At 42.2% G+C, this 26,092-nt stretch overlaps 1 protein-coding gene across 1 annotated transcript in view; it reads right to left on the bottom strand.

Annotated features, from left to right (window-relative positions):
* Nucleotides 1-3,423: 3,423 nt before the first annotated feature.
* lpgat1 (lysophosphatidylglycerol acyltransferase 1) overlaps nucleotides 3,424-26,092 on the bottom strand; it is a 41,623-nt gene continuing 18,954 nt past the window's right edge. Inside the window, exons 5-8 of the mRNA XM_079338393.1 lie at nucleotides 24,579-24,858; nucleotides 18,358-18,484; nucleotides 6,623-6,729; nucleotides 3,424-6,236 (exon numbers count right to left, since the gene is read on the bottom strand). Of these exons, the coding sequence (XP_079194519.1) occupies nucleotides 6,085-6,236; nucleotides 6,623-6,729; nucleotides 18,358-18,484; nucleotides 24,579-24,858 (666 nt within the window). The 3' untranslated portion in view covers nucleotides 3,424-6,084. The remainder of the gene's footprint in view (nucleotides 6,237-6,622; nucleotides 6,730-18,357; nucleotides 18,485-24,578; nucleotides 24,859-26,092) is intronic.

Here is a 26,092-nt window from a genome sequence, read left to right as displayed (position 1 = left end):
ATAGACTTACCATTTCAGTCACTTTTTGCAAAATTCGCATGCTTCTTCACTGCTGCACTCCTGAGACTAATATCATTTCATTGGTGGATGTTTTGACAAGTATTTGCATGGGAAACATGTGATCCTACCACCAGTGTCAGTCCCACAGCAGGAGGGGCCAGAGAGACTGTCATGCCCATGGCTGATGCAGTGACATTCAGCCTGGCCCTCCTCTCCACAGCTGGGTGTTTTTAGTGTTTGCTGACTCAAGGGACACAACTACCAACAAGGTATTCATGAGGGAGCAGGCATCAAAGTGTGACATTAACGATCTTTGGGAGTGACGTTGAAATAGATCATTGAAGGTGTCCAAGGAAGAACACAAGTGCTCTCTGCAGTGCAGAGGACACCGAAGTCCCTCTTGAGACTAATTCGTCTGTGTGAGGTGGTTGACCTTGGGAAGAGGTTTTGAGCTGTGCTGAGCAGGAACACACAATATTTAGAGTGGTACTCCATCTGAACACCATGCTCAGGAACGGCCACCCTGGCTCCTGACTGTGAGCCCTTTGGTACATTGGTGAAGCTTCGTGCATCTTTAATCCCATTTTCCAGCCCACTTCCCGCTGTTTCCCCTCTCAGTTCCCATTGGATGCCTGAAGCGGGTGGTTCTCCTGCAGACCTGACCCTCCACCTATTACTCCAGCTGCTATGGAAATGTTGATGGCACGCCAGACTGGCCTTATTTATCCTTTAAATTCAAAATTAGAGTGCAGATAGGCCATTGGTGGAAAGGTTACATTTTGAATTGTCAAATAAAAACAGATCCACTCATCTGCCACTTTATATGTACACCTTGCTAGAACCGGGTTGGACCCCCTTTGGTCTTCTGAACTGCTTTAATTCTTCTTGGCATAGATTCAACAAGGTGCTGGAAACATTTCTCAGATATTTTGGTCCAAATCAACATGATAGCATCACACAGTTGCTGCAGGTTTGTTGGCTGCACATCCATGAAACACATCCTGTTCCACAACAATCCCAAAAAAGATGCTCTTTTGGACTGAGTTCTGGTGACTCTGGAGGACATTTGAATACAGTGAACTCTGTTTAAGATGAAATAAGCTTTGTGACATGGTGTGTTATTCTGTTGGAAATAGTCATCAGAAGATGGGTACATTGTGATCATAAAGGGTTGGACATGGTAGGCAGGTGGACTGTGGCATTGAATCGATGCTCAATTGGTGCACAGGGGCCCAAAGTGTGCCAAGACAATATGCCCCACCACCCACAGCCTGAACCCTTTATACAGGGCAGGATGGATCCATGCTCTAAAGCTGTTTATGCCCAATTCTGACCCTACCAGCCAAATGCTGCAGCAGAAATCGAGACTCACAAGACCAGGCGGCTTTTTTCCAGTCTTCAATTGTCCAATTTTTGTGAGCCTGTGCAAAGTATAGCCTGTGGCATCCAGTGTGGTCTTCTGCTGCTGTAGCCAATCTGCTTTATTCTCCCCTGACCTCTGACATCAACAAGGCATTTTTACGCCGAGAAATGTCGCTCACTGGACATTTTTTTCTTCTTCAGACCATTTTCTATAAACCTTTGAGATGGTTGTGCATGAAAATACTAGTAGATTAGCCGTTGCTGATATTACTCAACCTGTCTGGCACCAATAACCATGCCACGTTCAAAGTCAATTAAATCACCTTTCTTCTCCGTTCTGGTGCTCATTTTGAACTTGAAAAGATTGTCCTGACCATGTCTTCACGCCTAAATACACTGAGTTGCTACCATGTGATTGGCTAATTAGATATTTGCATTAAAGAGCAGTTGAATGGCTGTACCTTATAAAGTGGCCATCGAGTGTACGTCACATTTACACTGTACTTGACCTTCAAACTTCTAAATAAAGATCAATCCTGTCAGGAGCTGTCAAACAGTAATAGTGTTGGTCTTAAAATATCTAACCAAGTGTTACAAGTGAAAACTACTTCAAATCTTTGGTAAAATACACATCTTTCTTGATAAACGTGAAAAAATTGAGGCCAAGCATAGACTGGTAAAAAGGATCAGCCTGCTTCAGTCCAGAGGTGACTTAATATGTCAGCATTGAGCTCTAAAGGCCACCATCATAATATTATACTACGGCTTGTTTAACGTTAACAAAAATTAGGTTAAAAAAAAAAAAAAGTGTATTTTTGCACATTTATGTCTTGGAAAGCAACTTCCTGGAGGCTGGCATGATTGCTTGGTAAAGGTGCCAGTTTAGTGCTAAGGGTGAGCATATGCATGTACATGGTAGTCTGTTGTAGTAAGTACAATTACATCTCGAAAGAACCGTTACTTCTAAGAAAACAATTTCAATCGGGGGTATTATTTTCACTGCAATACTCAGCAGCATTTGCCTTAAATACTCTGCACCAGGAAAGAATGACTAATGATGATCTCCTGCCTGATTAAGAAGATCTTTGCATTTCTTTCAGCCTACCGTCACCGCTGAAACCAGTGCAACATGAACCAGCAACTCTCAGCAGCTAGTAACTGACACTACACTTAAACTGAACAAGAGCTGAGCAAACAGGCTTTGGTTACCTGGAGACACCTCTCAGCCAGTCACTCAGTCAGAGAAGCAACACCAATATTGATCTGAAAAAAACATGCATCTTTGAATCTGTGGTTTTTCTGTTACACTGCTGTGGGCTACGAGTCTTTACATGTATGCAGATACATGAAGAAAACGACAGATAAAACAAATCTCACATTGAGTATTCCAGCAGTGTTGTTAGGTCCATCAATGTGAGGGTTACATTTATAAACACTATTATTGTGGCAACTTCAATTAACTGTAAAAAAAAAAAAAAAAAAAAAAAAAAAAAGTTTTTTGCTTGGCTAGAAAGTCAAAGGTTGGGGGCAGCTGTGGCCTAGTGGTAGCGGTTAATTTACACACCCCATGTACAGAAGCTGTAGTCCGACCTGTGGCTCTTATTCCTCACACTCTCCACAATAAAAGGTATAAAAAGCCTAAAAAGAAATCTAAAAAATACGTTAAAAGGTCTCACCCTGAGGCTGTAGGCCTTAATGCAGCAGCCGTGGGTTTGAATGCGTCTTTGGTCCGTTCCCCACATCATCCCAGACTCTCTCCTCCCAACATTTCCTGTCTCTCTTCAGCCGTCTTGTCTAATAAAAGGCAAAAGAGGCTAAAGAATAACAGAATTCATCTCATATGACTTTTTAGCCTTAATTCCTTTTTATCAGTCCAGTCACACTCTGAATTTGTATTCAATCTGCCCCGTTTACATTTTGAAGTTGTAAAAGCTTTCTCGTGTTTATCACTACTTAAAGTCTTTATGCTAAGCTAACCTGCTCCTGGCTGAAGCTTGCTAATTCAACGTACGATCTGACACTTCACTGATATTTAAATACACAAAGAAAAGAGTTACACTGTTAGGATCTTTATGATGTTTTATTCCAGCACAAGTCTTCTGTGCTGTAAAATGGCTGTGTAGCTAGGAATTAAAGGAGAAGTACAAAATGGAAAATTACAGACAGTTCTAGTATAATTTGTTTAAATCCCTATTGTGTTTATTTCCTAAAACCACATCTAGGAAAACATTTTTTCCCTGCCTTCTTTGGAAATATGGCCAGAAAAAAAAAAGTTAAAACATGATTTAAAAAAAAAAAAAAAAAAAAAGATGCTTTATTTTAAGTCACTCTCACAATGGAGGGGAATCTGAAAGGGCCGCAGGATGAATCACATTGACAGCCTGATTGGAACTGTTTTTACCTACCCAGTTAGGTAGCCCTTTTTTTTCTCTTTTTTTTTTTTGCTGCATTTCACAGTTTCACAAAAACTACTCAAATGCACCTTTTATTCACTGGTTTTATGACAATGATCATTTCTTCTGCTCTATCATTTTCCTACTTTAAGCAGGCGAAGCAAATTACATATAAATGACTTTAAAACCACGACACGAGTACATTCGAGAGTGAACAGCGACATCACTTTAGGGCCCTGCCAGAGTTTCCCTCGTAAGTGAAGAGTGATCCCCTCATAGTTTTACGCCATCAAAACATCATCACCAACACCTTAAATGTTTTCTATCATGGAGTTCAAGGACAACCTTTTTTGGGGAATTGTGGTCCACCATGACATCAGGTAAGGCTCGATAGTCGAGGTTTCCCACTAAATTCTGATCATCCTAAAATGTAAAACTGTAAGAGTTTGAAACTGAGCCCGTGTGTCCACACAGAACGACCTTCTGCTCAGAAACTCGACAACAAAACAAAAGATAAAATAAATTAAAAACACAGGATAACACTGAGAAGTGAAGGGGAAAAGCTTTGCCTTTCATCGTCGTCATCTTTTAAAAACAAACAAACATTCATGATATTTTCAAATCAAAATTCTCCAGAATTATCAGACCAAAATTAAATTAAAAAAGAAAAAAAAAGAAAAACGCTGCAGTCAGTTTGTTATGTACAAGATTTAAACATACCGTGACATGAAGACAACAGTTCATGTAGTTTTTAAAATGAAATCAAAGTTGACTGCTCGTGGTAATACTGCCGCCGCACTCTGACGTCACAGAGCAACACCACGTGTTTATATCAAAAATGGGGAGGGAGGGGAGGGGGGAGACAACCACACACACTCACTTAGGCAGGTTATGCTGTAAATTTACAGTAATGACACCTATAGTCCTGTAAGCCAAAATCTCTATTTTTAGAATGCTTAACTTAGGGTAGCTTTCTATAAAAAAAAACAAAAAAAAACTTTTTTCTTCATTTCTTTTCCCCACCCCGACAACACTAAGCATATGGCTTAAATATTTGTAAAACTATATAGTCAACGTGGGAATAAGAGTCTCTGCCTTCTCAGACTGGCTCGCTGAGATGATCCTTCGCCGCACAGACGTCCACTCTGCTGTGTGTAGCTGCACATGGCTGTGTGTGCACATTGTTTGTGTAAGTGTGTATGTATGCATGTTGGAGAGCAGAGGGTGAAAATGAGGGAATCCACGAGGAGTATCCTTCGTTTTTCAGGTGATCAGACTGCAAATCTTGCCCTGCGTGCAACTTCATTTTATTTATTTTTTATTTTTTTAGCACTACAGCACGGTCTCCTCTTCCTCCCTTTAACGTCCAACACAGAAACGACCCTAACCGCGCTCTGCATCATAGCCACCAATCCCTTTTAGGCTTTCAGCAGGCCCGCCAGTGTAAACATGATCCCCCTTTTTTTTTTTCAGTGAGCTCAGAATACTGCCTTGACAGACAGGCAGGAACGGGAAGAAGAAAAATAACAAAAAGACACAGACACAAAAAATACAATGGCCGTTTCTGTGGAGATATGCCGATTAAGGGAAGAAAAACAAAAATAAATTAAAACATTGACAGCTACCACACTCGGGAGTATTCTCTGGGACAGGGAGCGGTGAGGGCAGTATGGATCCTTAGTGCAATGAAGGCCAGAGGAGCGGCCGGCTGCGCAGCCGTTCACACAGCCGCTTGCTCTGGAAAGTTGTGGTCGGCCGGCTCGTCAGCGGGCTGAGAGAGAGGTCCAGAGGGCTTCATCAACTCTTACCAGGAAGAAGAATAAGGGCAGACATTATGCTTCTAGTCATCACTCACACGCACGCCTCCATACGCACTTTATACTCTGTAAAACTACTGCGGGCTGAAGCCTGGGAGAGGGAGAGAGAGAGCCAGAGTTCAGTCCAGAGCGTCTTCTGGAGAAGTCCTGAGCCTCGTTTTTGTTTTACTTTGAATAAAAAGTTATGTTCGTGTGTGAGCGTCTACGTGTATGAGGACGTGTAAACCATCGAAATGTGAGTCGTGACGAGTGCGAGAGATTATTGGAGCGAGTGTGTCGTGTTAGGGCCGTGTGCAATTTCAACTATGCCTGTGACCAGTTTGGTATTGTACGGGTATTTGTTATCTGTGTGTGTGTGTGTGTTTGGGTTTCCTGTTACAGTAAGTCTCTCCTCTTGTTGTAAATGTACATTCATCCATCGTTAGGGGCAAGTATGACGCCGAGCCACGCACCAACTGATCCTGAGGCTTTTTCCCAGCGGTCTGATAAAGACTCTCGCCTCGTCTGCGCACTCAAAATATACAGCAGTAGAGGTACTGGAGGACGCTGTACCACATGTAGCCCGAGGCAAACGCAAACGACTGGATGACGCACAGCCACACGGGGTCGAGGATCATCGGTCGGGAAACTGCCTCCTTCTGTCCGTCTTCTGGCGGGAATGATCCTGGAGGGGAGGGACAAAGGAACAGAGGAGCAGTCAGAAATGGACTCGGGATGTTTCTTTGTTTAGTCGGCCCTGCTAATGTCGTTCCAGTCCACGAGTCTGAGTCTGCAGTACTTAAACAGGAGCAGATGATAGACGGACTGTGTGCTTTTACAGAAAGCGTCTTTCGTAGGATTGTCAGGTGATGTGCGCCAGTGAGTTGACAGCGTCTCCTAGCAACAACTGCTCTCCAACATCAGTCAAATGTAGCCGTGGAAAGCGCTCACCCACAGGCTCAAAGCTCGACACTGTTTTACATATACATCTGTGTCAGATGTGGTGCGAGCTGAAGAGAGAGGTGCAACAACTGAGGTTTCATTATTACTAAGTAGACTTTATAAACTGACCTGTGTCGTAGAAGTGGGCCAGCAGCTTCTCCTTGTCCACAAACCTGTGATACAGCCAGTCAGTCAGGGCCTCGGCTGCCACAGGAACCTCTTTTATCGGGTACATCCTGGAGGAAGAGAGAGGGAGAGATGAATTCACACAATCACCGATTACTGAAGTCTCACTCAGCACAACTGTCTGTATTGATCAGATGTGGAGGCTGCAGTCCAAACCCGGGGTGTCAACCCAGGTCCCTGAGCAGAGCCAGTCTATTTTAAACAGATCTATCGCCGCCGTCTGTGTGTTTCAGCTCGTTTTGGGGAATTCATTAGCTGGCAAACTCATCAGAGTGTCAGAGAGAGAGAGAGAGAGTGTCAGAGAGAGAGAGAGAGAGAGAGAGAGAGAGAGAGAGAGGAGAGAGAGAGAGAGAGAGAGAGAGAGAGAGAGAGAGAGAGAGAGAGAGAGAGAGAGAGAGAGAAGGAGAGAGAGAGAGAGAGAGAGAGAGAGAGAGAGAGAGAGAGAGGAGAGAGAGAGAGAGAGAGAGAGAGAGAGAGAGAGAGAGAGAGAGAGAGAGAGAGAGAGAGAAACAGAAGTGCTGAGTGAAAGCGCTGACAGCCGACGGGTCAGTCACGTAGCTCGACTGAACAGCGTAGTTCGAAGTGTGTGGAGGGGGAAAATAAATAAATAAATACAAAGGCTTCTAAAGTTTAATTGCTGCTGAGCCAGAAAAAAGCAGCTCTGAAAAATGTTGTGCATGAATGTTGAGTTTTGAATCTGGATTTGACCCGGGGTGCGTCACAACTTTTCAGCATTCCTCACCGTCTAAGTGAAGGATTTATTTGATACATATTGATATCAAACATGATATTTTTTATCCATTGATGGGTTAAGATAAAAGATCTTGTTTGTACATCATATAATTAAAACAAGCACACATTTGTTTAGCATCCACTTTGTAACTGCAGTGTGTTAAAATAATTTAGCAAGATGTGCAAGACAGTAGATCAGATTAGTTCACTGAGTTGCCATGGCGATTATAAGTGGTAAATACGACCAAAAGAAAAACTATCACAGTGTAGAACAGGAAAAGCCTAAAAAAGACAATTTTGAATAAAAGGAGGGAAAAAAAGAGGTTAAAGGAAAGTGGTAGAGCGACGAGCTGTTCAGTTTGGCCTTTAAAAGATAACACTGGTTTTCACCCCACTGTGGGAAGTTCTCTTTTACTCTGCATGAACTAGGCATCTCTCACTGCGCTTTAAAAGTTGTGTTTTATACATAATATATCAACCTGCAAGACTGTGACAAAAACACGCCCCCTGGAGGACAATCAAGATAGATGATCCATCCATCCATCTATAGTATACATACTGTGCTTGAACTAATGAATTACAGCACTACAGCTGGCCTAACAGCACTGGTGATTACAAAAATGTTTTTTTTTTTTTTTTTACATTTCTGTAATGGTTCAAACATCCGTATGTAAAAACTCTTTAATGTTAAAACATCATTATTGCTATCGATGAATTTTTAAAAACTACCGTTTTACGAAAAGAACAAAAAAAATAGTCGGACATTATTATTTCTTGATTAAGATGTAAATTATAGTTCTTTACTTGCATTCCTGAACAGAAATATTTAATGCTTGATTAGCATGAGAAGCACAGTGAGCCGGTTGAAATGTGTTTTGTTTTTCTTTCGAGCATCAAAACAAGCATCACTTCATTTCATATTTGAAGTCTGATCAACTCTTCACAGCAGTCTGACTAACATCTCATCTTCTCTATATGTTACTCACTCCTCAGAGGAATCATTTCCAGCCGGCTTAAAGAGTTTGTTTTTTTCCCCTCTCACGAATGAGTAAATCTTGTTAAATGACAGACACGCTGGGTGACACTGTGAAAGCAGTGGGTGGCCGATTAAAAAAAAAAGAAAAAAAAAAGGGTCACTTGCTGATGAAATGTTGTTTGTAACCAGAAGGGGTCCCCAGCAGGCTGCTCTCCCACTCAGCCTCCCCCTGGTCACCTTAAACAGAGGTTACTTTCTCCTCCCTCATGCCAGCGAGCGTCCACTGGCAAAGCTCGAGCCGTGTCCTCTGAGGACAGCTAAAGCATGAGGGAAGTAATATTGATGACTGAAGCGATCAAGACGCATCCCAAAGAAATCCAAGTGAAGGCAGCGTCGTCATCGTCGTCCTGTCACTTCTGTCGAGTGTTTTAAACTCCATCACACGCTGACTGTTCATGTCATTTGTTATGGGAACGCCAACACGTCTAAGGCTACACCCGGTTTTATAAAAAATCCCCCTGAACAAAAATATCATTCATGAAGAAGAAGAAGAAATCAGGCGTAGTTCCTGCAGGACTTTTGTTTTTTGTCCGTTAGCCTGAATAGCAAACAAACGAGGCACTCTTGCAATAAATGAACCTCTTATGATTATGTATGGTCTAATGCTATGATGAAACACACAATCACTTCACTATGTAGTATTTCTTGAAAACCTTCGATGAACTGGTGAAGTGGATATGAGTTTTGGGATAGACGTCAGTCTACAGAAATAAATGACAAAAGGTCATAATGAGTGCTGAAAGACTTTTAAGATTCACGCTCGTCCCCTTTTTTTTTTTTTTTTCTTCAAAATTGTAAAACCAAAGTAACGGAAGTGCAGATGGAAACAGCCACAACAAAGAGGAACTGTGATAGATGTTAAAGTTCTTAGTTGCGACCATGGGTAAAGGTTTGACACTCAACAGTAGAAACATCTGACTGAATCAGTTTTTGACTTCATCAGGAGAAACAAAGGTCCCATTTGTCCCTTTGATCAGAGCGAACCATTCAACACAGACAGTCTCTCACTTTGTATACTTTACATGTTCCTATCTACAGATCCTCCTGCTCATTATCCTGCAGGTCAGTCCAAGGAAACTCTCAGCAAGTCTCCTCTTTAAGTACAGCTACTTTAATGTCCCTGGTGGCCCAAATATGTTAAATTCAAGACCCCCCCCCCCACACACACACACACACTATCTGAATCAGTTAAAAGCTTTTAATCAAGCAGAGATTTTGAAGATAGAAACACACTGGTGAAAAGCTGCTGATTAGAGGCCAACGTTAAGACGCTCCACAAAGCTTCTCCTACTGTGTCTGCAGATATCAGGTATCTTAAAAGCCGCTCAAGTGCCGCAGAAACCCACAAACTGAGCAATGACGCCTAAAATGACGGAGAAAAAAGACAAAGAGTTCACTGAGAATGAGAATCATAGTTTACCTGACATGATGCCGTGTACGGTTTCAGGCTCAAAACAGATCAAGCTCATTAACTAGAACTTCATGTTTTACTGATTTTCAACATATTCCTCCTGAATTCAGCTTTTTTTTTTTTTTTATAACCACTTTACAGGCACCAAATAAGCCGAGACCGTAGCTTCATGTGACTGGATCAAAACGGTGTGTAAGGATGGCCGACCAATAGGAAGACACGAAATAGAAGTACGCGTGCAGAGTCAGAAAGCATCACTTGTTTTTAGAAAACATCGTTTCTATTTTCATAATGTTCATATTGGATGAATATGAGATTGTGATTCACTGTGCATCCCTGATGCAGAGGCTGTAATTATTGTATACATGGCTTTATCAATCGAAACACTTCAAACAAAGAGGTGTAAAAACATCGCAGAGCCGCTTGGGATTATGGGACTTTTGTCATACGTTGTTTATCAATCTCCACAGTCAAAGATAATCCATCCGACGTGAAGGAGACGCTGACGTTTGACAGTTTGATTCTGGTAGCGTTTAGTCAAATGATCTCAAATGATTGAAATATCAAAAAGTTAGGTAAGGCTTCCTTCCCGTCGACGAATCGTTCGGCGTGTCCTTGAGGATGAGCGGTGCCATGAGGTCACTACCTGAAAGGAGCCTGGGCGGGTTAAACTAAGGGCTCTATGGTCGGTTATGTCATTTATCAGTGCGGTCTAAGGGCTTAATCGGGCTGAGGGGTTCCTTCACCGAGTGTGTATCCTTTCATCGGGGCACCAGCATCTTGTGTTTATTTCACATGTGATTGTAAAATGTGACGGCCCGCTGAGTGTTTCCACCTGCTCCAGTCTCAGCCCTCTGTGCTCTGCACAGCATGTAAACCGATATGTGTGTGTAATCCTGGCAGAGGAGAAGAGGAGCTGGCTTTGGAGCGCTTATCAGAAGGTTTGAGCGTTTACGGCTGGGGGTTAGCAGGTGGCTTCCACAGCTCACGTTTTAAATATTCACGGAGAAAATCAGGCTCTTTCACCCCTCAGACAGCTGTCGATAAAAAGGAGAAACCTCTTCTGATTCAGGTATAAAACAACTCAGATTATATTTTACAGTGTTCTCCCTAAAAGTCAGCAGGTTAAGACGTGTTGATCAGTTAGATTTATTTGGAGAACTTGTATCCAAAGATACATTCATAGAAAAGACTCCTGACTGACGACTCGCAGCCTAAAATCAAACCACCATGTTGAAAGTCTGCCCGAGCACTTCAGAAGAACACGTGCATTTTAAACAGGTGGATTATTTTCTCCATCCATACTTATTTGAAATGAAGCCGGCACACAGATAGGGGCAGCAGCTAACGTTTATTTAGATCAAGTTTGAATGTGCATCTTTAAACATGGAATCTTTTACATTACAAAGCAGCTAAAAAAAATAAGCTAATAAGAGTGACGTCACAGGACAATGCTACAGTGATTTAGCGGATGCTTTTATCCAAACGCCTGTGATACACGTGTGCTCTTGTTTTGGCTCTTGAACCAATCAGTGTATGATCACAGTGTGTCAGACGCAGGCTAACAAGGCTGCCCGGTGGTTTTGTTTGCAGCCGAGTGAAAGTGGAGACACTTCACTACTCCACTGTTTATATTGTGCTGAGTGCAAAGAAACCAAAAGGACTCGATGTGCAGCCTAATGCTAGCGGCGTACAGCGATGCTGGTGGTGGAGAGGAAGTGCTGGTGATGTGATGGCGCAGGGCCATGGCGGCGCTCCTGTTCCACCCTAACCCACTTGGCAGCCGCCTGTTTGCTAACCTGACACCCTGCTGCACAAACCGACAGCTGCAGTTTCTCTTTTACATCAGATGTGAGCTAAGGTTTGGACGTGCACATGCAGCTTGCTTCATAAGTAGCATACTTTACATGTAATACAGCTTCTTTCTATTCATTAAAAGATCCAAACAGTTCATATGAAAAGCTTCTGATCCTTCATATTCAAAACCAGTTTTGCACGATTAGCTACTGTTTAGATCTCACTCCTAAGATGTTGTTTCCCTTTCTAACAAGGCTAGGAAGCTAATTAAATGTGGACCGCTGCTGGAAAAGGCTTGTCCACTCAACCAGCCTCTTTGGAGGCTAGCCAGTCATTGTTTGGGGACTCTGTACGGCCCTAAATCTCCTTGGCTGTGAAATCTGAAGAAACAAAGAGGTGCCTTGGGAGGCCAGGTCAATGTTGTAAAAGGTGAATATTGAGATTAGTGGCCAGAGAGGCTTTGGGACCAGAAGAAAAAGTCTCGGGCTTGGCGTCTCTTTCTAGTGAAGATAACAGTCCACCAAGCTTTCAAATCCCAACACTGCTGCTTCAGAGTTCTTTCTCTCAATCCTCGAGTCAACTGAGGGTCAGTTTTACCAGCTAAAATAAGGATCATACACAGGACAAGTAAAGGATGACAACGCATAATAGGGTTATGTAACATGTGTGCTACGCTGGATCAATAATGATGCAGATTTCCACAAAGTAAACCACACACCCCACATGATGACTCTTGAGGGCTCTAGCTTGCAAAGTGCCAGGCGCTTATCTGCAATCAGAGGGAAGTTAAGGGATGGTGGGAGTGTGCTCTTTAATTGCTCCATTTAGTCTTTAATCTGCTTCCTCTCTGGCTCAGGGCTGTCTGTGTTCCAGGAAATGCTTTGGTGCCGAACAATGAACTCAACACAGTCTTCATCAGCAGACGAAAATAAGAGAAGAAAAAAAATAAAGTATTGACCAGAGGGAGGAAAGTTAAGAATATAAAAAAGAAAGAAAACTAACACTATTTTCTGTTAAATATGAACGACTCTTCTACATCACTGTCCTTCATCTGAGACTTGCTTGATCCAGAGATGATCAAATACGAGGAAACAGACTCCATGTGACACAGATTAAGGAGATTTGACCACAGCTGAGGTTGTGGCCATCAAAAGAACTTTCTTCATGAATTTAATTGAGAAGCAACTTTTGGCCAAATCAATCAAACAGTGACAACTTCAGTTAGAATGCATCTAGTTTCAACGCAGGGTCGAGTGTTGACTTTACACACTAACTAAATAATTGACACTGAGCTGGTGCAACAAGGTCCAGGGTATAAAGATACAACAAACGCTCAGTAATAAAACATTTCAGTTCCTTAAACTCTGTTTGCACAACCTGGTTGGTATCTGGGAAGAAAAAAAGTCAGATGAGAAAAAAATCCCTGCTGTGCTTTAGTGCAGAGAAGAGGTTAATAACAGCCCAGCCAGGGAGCATCAACCTCTTTATCAACGCAGAGGTCAAAAGTAAGGGTTCATAAAAGCACGGTGGCAGAATGGACTTTATAGTCTCACAGATGAAGGTTTATGAGTGAGGTCATGCTCCTGATGAAGGAGCATAGAGGGCTCTAAAGTTCTTATCTTTTCACATTTTATCAATGTTCATGCGCAGAAATATTTACTTAAGCACTGATTTGTAATTTGGAGCTGCTCGTTCAAAAGATTTATATGACATGATAATACCCTATGACTCGAGTGAAGAACTTGAGTCCTTTATGTCTTGCCAAATAGACAAACGCCAGCTAATGCAGCTCAGAGTCAGAACTGTGTACACAATATGTCCACGAGAAAAGATAAAACAACGCCTGCTCCATCCTAAATTCACAAAACGTTTATAAGCTTTCCTCTGAGAAACTGGACTTCTTTATAGGTGACTAATTAAGCCTTCCATAAAGCTTATCGACAGATTTATAACTTAACTTGTTGGATATTTATATTGGTGTGACTGAAGTTATAAACGGTGAGTGAAAGGAACGCTGCAAACTCAGAAGAGTGAGCTTTTAGGGGAGGAGACATGAGAACAGACTGCTTGTTTCAGAAAACGGCTGAGGAGGAGACATTACTGTGAAACTCTAAAAAAAAAAAAAAAAGGACTCACAGGGTCAAAATACAGAGCTGGAAAGGAGCAGAATTATGTCTCCTTTATGACCTGCAGATATCCATCTTCCTCCCTGCTGAGGGGCTTTCAGCTCTGTCACTTGTCATTTGGAGAAGGATCCTCCATGGAGTGCGTGGGGGGATTCCTCCTAAAAATGGGTTTCTAAGGCGACGAATGCCCTCTAAAGACCCACAACCTCCACTCGTTCATTATCCTTACACACCGTCTCTTACCAGCAGAGCGCTCATTACTCTCACAGGTAAAACAAGGCTGCAATAGATAGTGACTGTGTAGTGAGGCATTGCGGGGACTTAAGTAGATGTAAAGCAAGTCAACAAGAAGAGCATGTAAAGTTTGATTTACATCCAGGAGGTTCGCTCTTTAAAGAAATGCTAGTATTGAGAATAAAAAGAAAGAAGCTGTATGTCTGCAGTTCTGTGCCAGCGCGTCATTCCCACAGAAAGCCAGGTGTGCAGCTCCAAAGCATCCATGTGATGACCAGGCAGACTCAGAGTCCATAAATCATGTCACCTCTCAGATTTATTTTCAAACAGCAGCTTTCAGAAAGCCACGCAGCAGCAAAAAAAAAAAGAAAAAAAGAGAGAGAGAGGAGAAGGTGCATTTAAAGAGACAGGGATTTTGAACGTATTTAACACCCACTACTGCCCTCGCCAGGCCTCCGAACGCCCACCTAGCACTCCCATCTGCCATTCACAGAGGGCTTATGATGCAGCAATCTGGAAGACTGAGATTATATGAGGAGAGGACAGGAGACACAGCGAGGGAGGGGCGGGGTCCAGGGGTGAGGACTGAAGGCAGCGAAGGGGAAAAAAAAAAAAAAAGGAGGGATACAAAAAATAAAGTGCAGAGCGTGCAGCCTGGATTCACCTAGCACATTACTCAATTCTCAGCTGGCTGTTTTTGAAGCAGGTGGAGTAATAATCTATTCGGCCCCGTAGAACAACCACACAGGAGGAAGGAAGGCTAACATCAAGATCAGTTCACATGAGACCATCAGTTTTAAGGCCTTCATTCCCCAATATGCAAAGAATGATCAAACTCTTCCTCTGTCAAACTGTTGGACTTGAACGCAGCTGATGCCTCGCTGACAGCTGGAATAAAAAATAAAAAAACGGGGAAATAACTGATCAATAATGAATAAAAGGGAAAATCTTTTATTCTAATATTTTATGAATGTTTTTGCATCTTTATATCTGTAGTGTGAGTTTGTGATTCTGAACTTTGTATATGTATGTAAAGGTAAAGCTCGGGCCATAAATGTTTCAAACGACAGAAAAAAGAAGGAGGAGGAGAAGCTGGCTGTTTTGATGGTTTTTTCCTGCTTGTAGAACAACAAAAGAAGAGCTGGCTGCAAAAACACAGACACGGCTCACTAAAAGAGTGAAATCACTGATTTTTCCGGAGCTGAACATCCAGTCAGCGAGCTCTCATCCAGACTGCAGATTCAACACGCTGAATCACCCGTAAAGGCTGACGCTGTGTGTGAGCGCCACACTTTCCCAGTTTCTGCAGGTTCTTTTGATAGCACTATCAACTCTCAGGTTATAGCAACAATTATAGGGGATGTCTAAAATTCCACTTCGACTCTGGAGAAGACGCCTCATTGCAGTAAAAAATAATAATAATAATAAAAAAAAAAATATAGTTTTGTTTCCAAAACTTTTTCTGATAGACGCGTCGTATCTTAAACAGGCTGGTTCATTTGGGAGGACTTTTAGTTTTGTGCCTTTGAGAAATCCCAAAACTACTAAAGCTCTATTTTAAAATTCTATTTCATCACTTTAGGGAAATGCACAACATTATGAACCCAAAAATGTTCTTCATTAAGTTTTTTTTTTTCTTCTTCTTCAGTTTGTGCACTTAGTCATTATAATTTTGGTAAAATGACCCAAATGTAAATTCCCCGCTCTCCTCAGGGGAACTGTTTATCCTTGACCTTCTCAGTCTGAAAGTTTGATTAGATCTGTGGCACTGAAACGGACCGACTTGAAGGCGGTGAAGAAGAGTCCGCTGACAGAACTTTGAGGCTAAGTTGTTGTCTCAAAGCACCTTCACCAACACTCAGTTCTGAAAATGAGAAAACGTGTACGACTTCTGAGTGAAGGCCTGTTATTTCGGGTATAAACCCCGCCTCTCGCCCCGATGACTGCTGGGAAGCCTTCCTGTGACCTGGAACAGGATCAACAGGACAGATAATGGATACTTTAATTATTCTTGTGGCATCTCGATATCAATGGTGATGCTGTGTGTTGGACTGCTGAACTCTTTTGTAAAGATTATTAACTCTTACAAGATTGTTGAATTGTTCATTGAATTTAAACTGCTGTGTGCTGGAGTCTACGCTCTCAAAATCCAATAATATCCGTCATCTCTTTTTTTATAGTAAGGCAGAGGGGAAAAAAAAAAGCAAAAAAAAAAAAAAAAGCTGATCTCTTGGTAGAAATGGTCTTTAACTGACGCAGCAGAAACGCTGTCATTGGGTGTCTCGTCGCCTGCTCTCTCTCTCTCTCCCCCCCCCCCGGCAGTGTTCCCTTGATCAGCAGACAGATTAATCCTCCTGTCGACTCTGCACCTGTACAAGCACAAGTCTAACTTCTGCATGATCGCTGTCGTCTACATGGCTGGAACAGAGCGTGCACACTTCCAACACGGACAGCTGCTCGGGTGCTTCCCTGTCAGAGAAGCTGCTGACCGAGCGAGGGGAGCTGATGGTGTCGATGGCTGATTAGAGAGTCCCCGAGGTGGGCTGGGACCCGTGCATCCTCTGCTCCTCTAATTACAAACTTAATGAGGGTTTAGCTGGAGCCCGTGTGGGTGGAGAAGCCTCCGGAGAGGAGCCGACCAACCTGGGTTCATAAATCACCTTTTACTTTGCCCTCTCACACCCTGCACACACACACCAGCTGTGTCAGGAGGTTGTTTAGGTACAAAGCGACACATTAAAAGGTGAACAAGACTTCTACCTTAGAAAACAGATGGAGCCTGTCACGTCCCTCTCGATCCACACTATCATGCCCACACAGAGCCACGCGCGTGTGTTGAACAGAGTCTACGGGACATCTAATCCTGGACGACTTTCATCAGAGCCTCAGATTAACCTCAGAGGAGATGGACACAATCGTTTTCTTTATATGAGAGCAGAGATCCTTTTTTTTTTTTTTTCTCGCTACACAACACAGGAGGATGAATGTGTTTACTTTTCATATAAACGGCCAATGGTTCTGTGTCAACAATGTCTTTCTCCAGGTCAACATGTCCGTTCACACAATACAAAAGTGTTTCCGACAACAGTGTATTAAATCCAGCTGTGTGGAAATAGCAGCCAGGTAGAAGCCGACTTTCCAAAACAAAAGATAAATGAGCATAAAGCAGGTTCATAAAATCTCTGATAATATACGCGTTTGTTTCCTGTACAGCAGCAGATCACACTGAAGTCCCACTTTCACCGTGATAGTGAGAACATTTCAGACGGTGAGCAGTCATGGGACACTGATGAGAAACCCTGTCGTGGTGGAGAGACAGCAGTCTCGAGAACATCATATTAGACGACATGTTGATGTGTTGGTGCTGAATGTTGAGCGCCGTGAGTCCAACATCTCAAACATGTTGGTGCCGCTGCTCTCAGGGCTAAAGCCTGTGAACATGAAACATGCAACACTGAGCTTAAACAATGAGCAGGATCTTATGAGTGACGCGACTTAAAAACAGTCAAAAGGCTCTCAGCTGCTCAGATGACTAAACACTGAAACTTTTGTTTTTACTATTGATTATTTGATTCATCTTTTTATTAAATCTCCTTTTTAAAAAAAAAAAAAAAAAAAAAAAAAAAAAAAAGATTAATTTCGAATAAATTCCTAAAGTATAATCTTATAACTGCTTATATTGAGCAACAGGCGGTCTAACCAGAGAAACAGAGTTGAACATAAAAAAAACATCATTGACGTATTTGCTCGAAAAAATTGATCTTCATTCGCAAATGTTACAACAATTAGAAGACTTCAAATCTCTGGACGATCAACAGCCAGCTGAGAAAAGACCACCTGTTAACACGTCAACACACATTTGCTGACTATCAAAAGAGGCTTTGAGGAGTTGCCGTCTCAACAATGAAAAGTTATTTGTTCTCTTCTGGGTTATGGGTGGGTGAACTACTCGCTTGATGTGACTGAACGCTGACTGAAATAAAATCACACAAAGAGTCTGAAGGTCTCTGAAAAACCCAAGACTAACCGAGTCTCTTCTCAATGATGAACCATTCACTTATAAATGCTCTGAACCACCATACATTTTCTTTACTTAGACAACTGAGTGACGAGAGGAACGTTTTCCTCTGAAAACCACGCACTTCATCACCAGCAGTGATGTCATCACGAGCTGTGTTTCCATGTGACGCCTTTGCTTTGCATGTTGGCTGTCTGAGACATTTGCATCGTAAAACTGGATCTTGTGTTCCCCCTTCTTATGTGAATGACAAATTAGTGTTTTGGAAAATGAGGCCGGGACAAACGTCAGGTGGAAATGTGAAAGGTGACATTTGACTCTTACCTGTAATGTACATGTGTGACTGTGGGGGGTCTGTAGCCAAAGATCCAGGTCTGGATGTCCATGGGTCTTGCCTTGGGGTATGCTATGGTCACATCTATTACCCACTGCAGGCCTTTACGTTTATTACCTGTCAGAGAAGAAACGGGAAGTGAATTAGCATGCATTTCCAAAGGTAGTAATCTAGGCTAGCTAACAATGCTAACCCACATCATAACTTCCCCACAGCTGGTAAATAGCCAGAGGCCCGTCTTTTTATCAGATGCTTGCAATAATAAAAGAGCAGCCTTGAGCTTTACAGCTAAAAAACTGTATATCTGACTATCAGGTGTCCCAGAGGAGTTTTATATGACAGCATTTCTGCCAATTGAAGGCAGATGAGCCAAAATGACTTCCCAGCTGAAGCACTACCTTTACAGAATGTGGCTGGCAGCTACGTCAATGTCAAAAACAAAAGCTCAGTTTTCAAATCTTATTTTAGTTCTAAACGTCCAAACTGTTTATGTAGAGCCGATTTCGCTCCTTCCACTTCAATCAATCAAAGTTTATTTCTAGAGCACATTTAAAACAACCTTGGTTGACCAAAGTGCTGTACAGGCAGAAGTCACACTATAAAAAAGACAAAAACAATGAAAATACACTAAATAGGAAAATGAAATAAAAATATGGCAAAATGTCAAGCACAGTTTGTATTAAAAGCTAAAGCAAAGAAAGAATCAATGAACTTATGTCAGAGTTAAAGACGGAGGGCAGAGAGTCCAACACTTGATGAAGACGTCAACCGTGAGAGGGTGTATACATGATGTGTAGAGTCAGTCTGTACTGTCCTGTTGGTAATTACAAAAAAAAGATTCAAATACAATTAAGCAAGGAGGTGTATCAGTGTCGGTCCTTCTTATCTGACTCATCCCGAGGGAGTGAAGGGATTTCAAACGCCACATTTCCATCTTAAACTTTTAGAAGCAGGATCTGATTTCCATGAACCAAACGTGTTAGTGCTGATGTGTGTTCCCATCGTTGAAGATCAAATTGAAGAAGTCCTTTGTTGCTTGACTTTATGAAAGCAATAACAGACAAAGACTGAAACAGGAATGACTGAGTGACACTGCAGCGACAGACAGCATGGAGATAATGAACGTCGTCGTTTCTGCTCATTGAGCTCGTGTGATTGGTCAGGGTTCTCACGTTGCATAGCAGCATATAACAGCGGCGCTAACCCTAAATATAAACCGTCATTCTGGAAAACACTCCCAACATTAGAAAAGGATTTTCTAGGCATCATAATAGGTAGCTAGTATTTTGGAGGAAACTTCCTGCAGAGGAATCAGAGCGTTCCATTTGTGTGTAAATGATGTTGTAGCTTTGAGAGTAGAAGGGTACAGTAACTTCCTGCTTTATGTCAACATGTGTCACTCTGGTGAGTTTTGAAACATTAAAGAGTTAACTGAACAAAACAGCTGATTACAAATAGCCAAAAATATCTCAAACTGCCCAGAGCTGCATTTTTACTTGACGCACTGATTTACAACCAAGCAAAAATGGCAAATTTCACAGCAAAAACGTACTTCAAAAACAAAGAAAGTTCTCCTTTTAAACTGAACAAGCTTGTCAAATATAAAAACAGAAAACACAACCGCTTCAGTGAGCATGTACCGATGTAACATCGAGGTCTATGTGAAGCAGTGCAGCACATTTGACTGATGTTACTGTGGCCTGAGCACACGGGCTCCTTTACTTAAAAAGGTAAACACGGCGAGCCTATGTGACAGGGAGAGGCGACATTTTTACAACTGATCGGCTTACATGACTCCCTGTCAGTACGGACAGCAGTAAAACTGGGGAATGTTGCAAACAAGACATACAGTTAACCCTCTCACACGCATCAAAGAGAGAAACCTGCGGGGCTGACGAGTGAGACCCTGCTCACAGGTGAATTATGGGATTTTGATGTTGAAGACTCCCTGGTGACACTTTGTTCTCCAGAAGAGAGCACTTCCTCTATTATTCCTCTATGTAATGTTGTTTACCATGTTTTATATTGCACTGTTAATAAATATCGTGGATCTCTCTGGCCTCTGTTTACATCCCTGTTTGTTATCACCAGGCTACGATCACATCATTAAACCACAGTGTGTATTATTCATTTGGTCCTCACTTGTCTTTTTTTCTCGCACTGTTCTCGGCACAACTCCGGTCATTTGTCTCTTTTTTTGTATCCTCGCCATCAATGTTTGAAATTAAAAAAGAATTTTTTTTTTGAAACAAACAAATTAAATGTGTGTTACTCTGTGGAGTATTCTGTTCACAACTTTTCTAGACTCGCTGCTAGAAACCACGAGAATCAAATTCCCGAATAGCCTGGTCTGTATCTGCTGTAGTAAGCAGATTAAAATGTTATTGTGTTATTATTTATATACTATTTTAATCAAATATTGTCTTTTGTGCTCTTTATCATTTTTCTCAACTCAACTCCACCTCTTGGACTAATAAAGGCTCCTGTTAGAAGTGACACTGGAACTTAATTTAAAAGTGTATATTTTTATAAACTCAGATTTGTCACTGTGGAAACATGTTGCCGTAAAGCGCTGCGTGCCGGTGTAACTTTTCTTTAGTGAGTGAGTGACATGTTATCAACTGTTTTAATGGTTTAAAAATCTATTTGAATAAATCCGGGATATGTAGATTCAAATGATGCATGAAGAGGTTGAAAGGTTCTTCAGGTACCTAGTGTTCTTTCTCTAGTTAATTATACATGTTTCGTTCATGGCTTCCTGTAAAGACATCAAGCCCCCCCCCACACACTGATCTCTTAATGGGAGTGTTTCAGCTGGCTGTGTCTGTGCACCTCCATACTAGTAGACCAATAACGACAACACACCCATTGTTTTACTAGTGCTTTACTGATCTCACAAAGAAACCAATAAAGAAACAAAAATAAAAATCTAAGACACCAACTTCTGACTCTTGTTCAGTTGGACTGTTGTTGTTACTCGATAGGCATGCTTGGTATTGATGGTCATGGCTCACACTACATCCCTCCCTGTGTGGGTAATAGGATCCAGATCTCTGTCCAAGTGCGCTGAAAGGCAGCCATCGTCTCCTGTGAGCTGCTCGCCAAAGGACGGGGCCGTGAGCCAAGGCATCGCTGGTGCCCTATACACTGTGACAAACAATACTGTAATAACAGCAGCAGCAGCGGTAATTTAAAATGACATCAGAGACGCCCCGTCCTTCTGCAAACAGCAAGAGGAAGGAAACACACCGGCAGGTACCTGGCTCTCTATCAGGCCACTCTTCAGGCCAATCACTTAGCAGTAAAAACACACCTGTCCCTCCCACTAGCTTAAAGGTGGGAAAGAAAAAGTCGGACTGGTTGGTACTATCAAACGTATTCGTGATGGAACTCCATGTTTACCTGAAATGACTCACACTAATGACCTTTGCCTACCTGCCGACTGTAAATACTTTTCTTTACACATGTATCTTATCAGTGTGCGCTGCACATGGAACCTTTTACCTGAAGGCTGTGAACCACACTGGTAACCAGTGAGCCATGCGCTGTGCGTCTGTGCTGAGCAGTGTGTTTAACCTGCTTGACATTGCATGGCTGATACACGGTGGCACACACATTTACATCAAATCCTATTTTCCTCCAAGTGGCCCCATTTGTCTGTGAGTGAGTCAGCAAGCTCTGGGCACCTCTGCAGAGCATCAGTGAGGGTCATAGGGACACACACACACACACACACACACACACACACACACACACACACACACACAGCAAAGGGCTGAGAGGGGGATAGCACTCATGTGGGTATACTGAATGCGTGTGTATATTTTTTCTCGCTCAAGGTTTTAATGCCATTAGCTAGATTCAAGTAGAAGGACGAGCAAATCTGCTGCAATAGGCTTCCCCTTCTCTTGAGCAGCAGGAACAGAAAAAAGAATTGACATGTTAAAAAAAATAAATAATTCTGCCAGAGGTCATAAACAGCCAGCCTCTGCTGTCATCAGCGTTTGTTGACACTGCCTTGATGAAGAAGACTTTGTAGCCAATTTTGCACGATAGCCAGATCCACAAAACGTGCACACAGCACGTGATTTAGGCACATAAATGAAGCTGCGCTCGTCTTTATCTTTATTTTTACGACGGCTGGTAAAGACTCCTCCTCTGGTTTGACAGCCCGTCCTGCAGATGGATAAACAGACAGCATCTAGCTGTTAGTGCTGAGGATGTCAGACTCAGAGCTGTGTTAGCAAATCATTGGAGAGCTAAAGTCCCTGAGCAACATTCTCAATAGTGCTGGCCCAGAGCCTCTCCAAATTACTATTAACACAGCAGACCCTTTCTGAACTGAAGCCAGGAGAGACTGCTGGGTAAACTGGAAGTGCACAGGCTCCAGGGACTCAGTGTATCTGGACGTTTATGGCTGTTTTAACATTGTGCTTTTTTGCTTCTGATGCCTCCCAAAAGGAGCACACACACTTGAATGTTTTTTTTCTTTTGGAGATGTAAATTAGCATATTTAAGTAGAAGAATTGCTTCAACCTCATCAGCACTCGAGGTTTAATTTAAAAGACAGGTAAATGTTTAGAATAGACTGAAAACAGCAAGAAGCATCAAGAAGTGACATGCATCTTTTCAAATCAAACCAGCACTCCACCAGCTCACTGCACACGAGGCCTGCCCGTCTTTTTGTGTGTCACGCTTCGATTCAGAATCCATTTTCAATTGAAAACTATTCTGGATTCATGATTCAAAGTCTGTGTTTTCATTAGTACACACTTCAGGATCTACTCCACTCATCTGTGGTTGAACTTCTTGCTGCACCACTTGGTGTTCTACTGAGTTACAGAGTTAGCTTTAGCACCTAGCAGGGAGCGACTGATTTCATCACTTTCTTTAAATGCAAGGTTATGACTTCATGAGGTAAAAATCTTTCCAGCACAGCTTCCAATACACAATGAAGGGGCCACATTTTTTAATAGTCTGCTTGGATGCTGTGTGTGATAGTGGTGGCTGCACACGTGTGAGCGTTTTATACCGATATCTAGAACGCAGCAAGTATTTTGCTGCGTTAACGGCCGGCTTTTACGGTAGTGCTGAGCTTAGCATGCTCCTTCGCTGGCCTTCTAGCGTAAACAAGACCATGAAACGACAATCCACACTGAAGTGGGAGAGTTTAGAAGACTGTGAAGGAAGAGAAAAAAAATCACATTGTGCCAGACTTCCCCAGAAATAGCATTCTACTTTTTGAGAGCAAAGAAATCTTCAAAAGAACTCCCTGAAATTCAATATAAATTCCATCTGTGTTCAGTGAATCAAGAAGGCCTTCACCAAGAGGACAAGAAGTTATTCTGAGCCAGCCGTGAGACATTGATGAACTTTTTCTTTGGTTTAGTCTAAATTGTATGGTGAACTTAAGAAAATTAATAAATCATACATTTTCAGTAATATTGATGCTTTTAAAGTGACTCATCAAAAGGTTTAAAATCTGAGAAAACATGAAGAAAGACACTCTAGGTGCTTCTGAAGCTAAGGCACGCTGTTAGACGCTAAAAACAAAAAAAACAATGCCTTTAAAGTCTGTCGAAAGTATGGCGCTTTCTTTCAATAATCCCGAGTGTGACAAACTAGAATACAAAAACAAACATTAGCTTCTACTCTGCACAAATTAAAACAACATTACACACAAATCCATCCACAGAGAGTCGCACAGGCAGCTACAAGGCTACAGTAAAATACAGGTGATGCCAAAGTAACTTGGCGGGTACCAAAGAAATTTTAACAGTTTGAGGTTTGAGAGCGATTCGGGCTCTGCTCGTCTTCTGATTGGTCACTTTCCAACCCCACCACGCCCACATAAACTCAAATCAACCTCGTTTGACATCTCGTTGTTACATGAAGCCAGCAACACCGACAGTGATATTCTGAGTTTTAATGCACCTATGCATAATCAAGTTTGATTATGTGCATAACAGATCATATTTCTATGTGAAGTCATATTATTTGATTGTGGGCATGTTTACTTGCTCTGTCCAGTTTTCGTATGAACCTGTTACCGTAGTCCAGTACTGCTGGGGAAACAAGTGCCACCAGTATTTACCAAACATGCGACTAAATATCCACTGTAATATTTAAGTCATCAAATGAGTACACGTACTCGCGTAGAAGGTCAGGGAGTGGCCCCGGAGAAATCTTCGTCTGTAATTATTTCAGTTACCTGTTGGGTTAGTGTTCCCGGTCTCGTTGCCCACGCTTCCGTTTTCCTGCTGGGCCGACAGGGATTTCAGGATAACATTGGTGGCCCCGAGGCGCGGCAACGTGACGTGGGTCAAGTGGGGGAGAGAGTTTTTCTTGGCGAACAACTGACTAGTTTCCCGCCGCTTGCGCAGGAAGCCTCCTTCTGGGAACAGCACTATCCACTTCCTGTCGCGACTGTGGTAGTATTTGTCTAGGTGATCTTTTAGGTAGACCAGCTGCTTGTCTCGGTGAGCTTTGCCCTGCAAGAAAAACAAGAGAGACGCACTGATAAACAACTGGAGCATTGTAGTGGGAAGTCCTGAACAGGTGAAGAAGTCAGCGGTTGTTTTCAGCACTTTCAACTAGAACTCCAGCTCTGAGGTGGTATGTCTCCACCAATCAGTCCAGTTGCAGATATATGCACGTCTGTGAAGACGAGGGTGGGACCAAATATCGACACAGCAATATATCTTGTCCTCCTAACTTGTGTCATACAATTATCAAATCGCTGGTGCCTATTTGATCTCTTTTCAAAATTGTATTTTGGGGCATTCACGTCGTATTCGACAGACCGGACCGTGGACAGAGTTAGAAATGAGAAGAGAGAAAAGAATGACAGGTGACATCTGAACCGAGGCTGCCCGCTCCGAGGGGGACAGTCTTTGTACATGGAGCGCGTGAACTAAACACTGCAATATTAAATGTCAATTATGCTTTACAGGGTCATCTCTGTGACTCCTTGTGGTGGTGCTTAGAACCTGAAGTTTAACATAAACAGAAGTTAATTGGCCAAATAAAAATAAAATACTGACAGTGTGGTAAATAAGAAGACAAAAAGATGAAGCATGACAAGAAGTGAAACAGACATTACAAGGCAATCATATACATGTCATACATCAATGATCGCAGAATCACTGCATCATGATATCGTTACATTGGCCACATGTTGCTCATCGTAAGCTTCCTTGAGACTCTTGGATAGGATTTAATAAAACACTTGATGTGGCTTTGCAGAGGACTGAGAGATGAAAATCATTGACTGCACTCTTTTTCTTTCAGTCCAACTGGATGTGAATATTCCATATTAAATTATTTCCATAGAGGCATTGAACTATTATTGCATTTGCAGACACTTGGATCAAGATGCAGACAACCTGGTCTAAAAACTGGGGGGCTGCTTTCTAAACAAAAACCATTTTAATGAGCAGTTAGTGTGCTCTCTTAAATTTGCCCCGAGGAACAAAACCTGAAGAGCTGAATTTGTTGACTTCTTTCCCCCCAAACAATTGGCCTCAAAAAAAAAATTTCTGTGGGGAAAATTAAGAGCCATCACTAAGAGCTAAATTCATTAGTTTTGATAAGAAGGTAACACAAATCATCACAAACATCAGTTATGTGCACTAAAACGGTGGATCAATAAGAACAGCTTCACTGGAACGATTGAAATGGATGCAAACATGATGGCCTTGACAATATTAAGAGCATTAGCAGTGA

Source organism: Symphodus melops (genome assembly GCF_947650265.1).
Source record: "Symphodus melops genome assembly, chromosome: 1".
Lineage (NCBI taxonomy): Eukaryota > Metazoa > Chordata > Actinopteri > Labriformes > Labridae > Symphodus > Symphodus melops.
The sequence above is the reverse complement of the archived record's forward strand: the minus strand, read 5'-3'. Positions and strand labels throughout refer to the sequence as shown.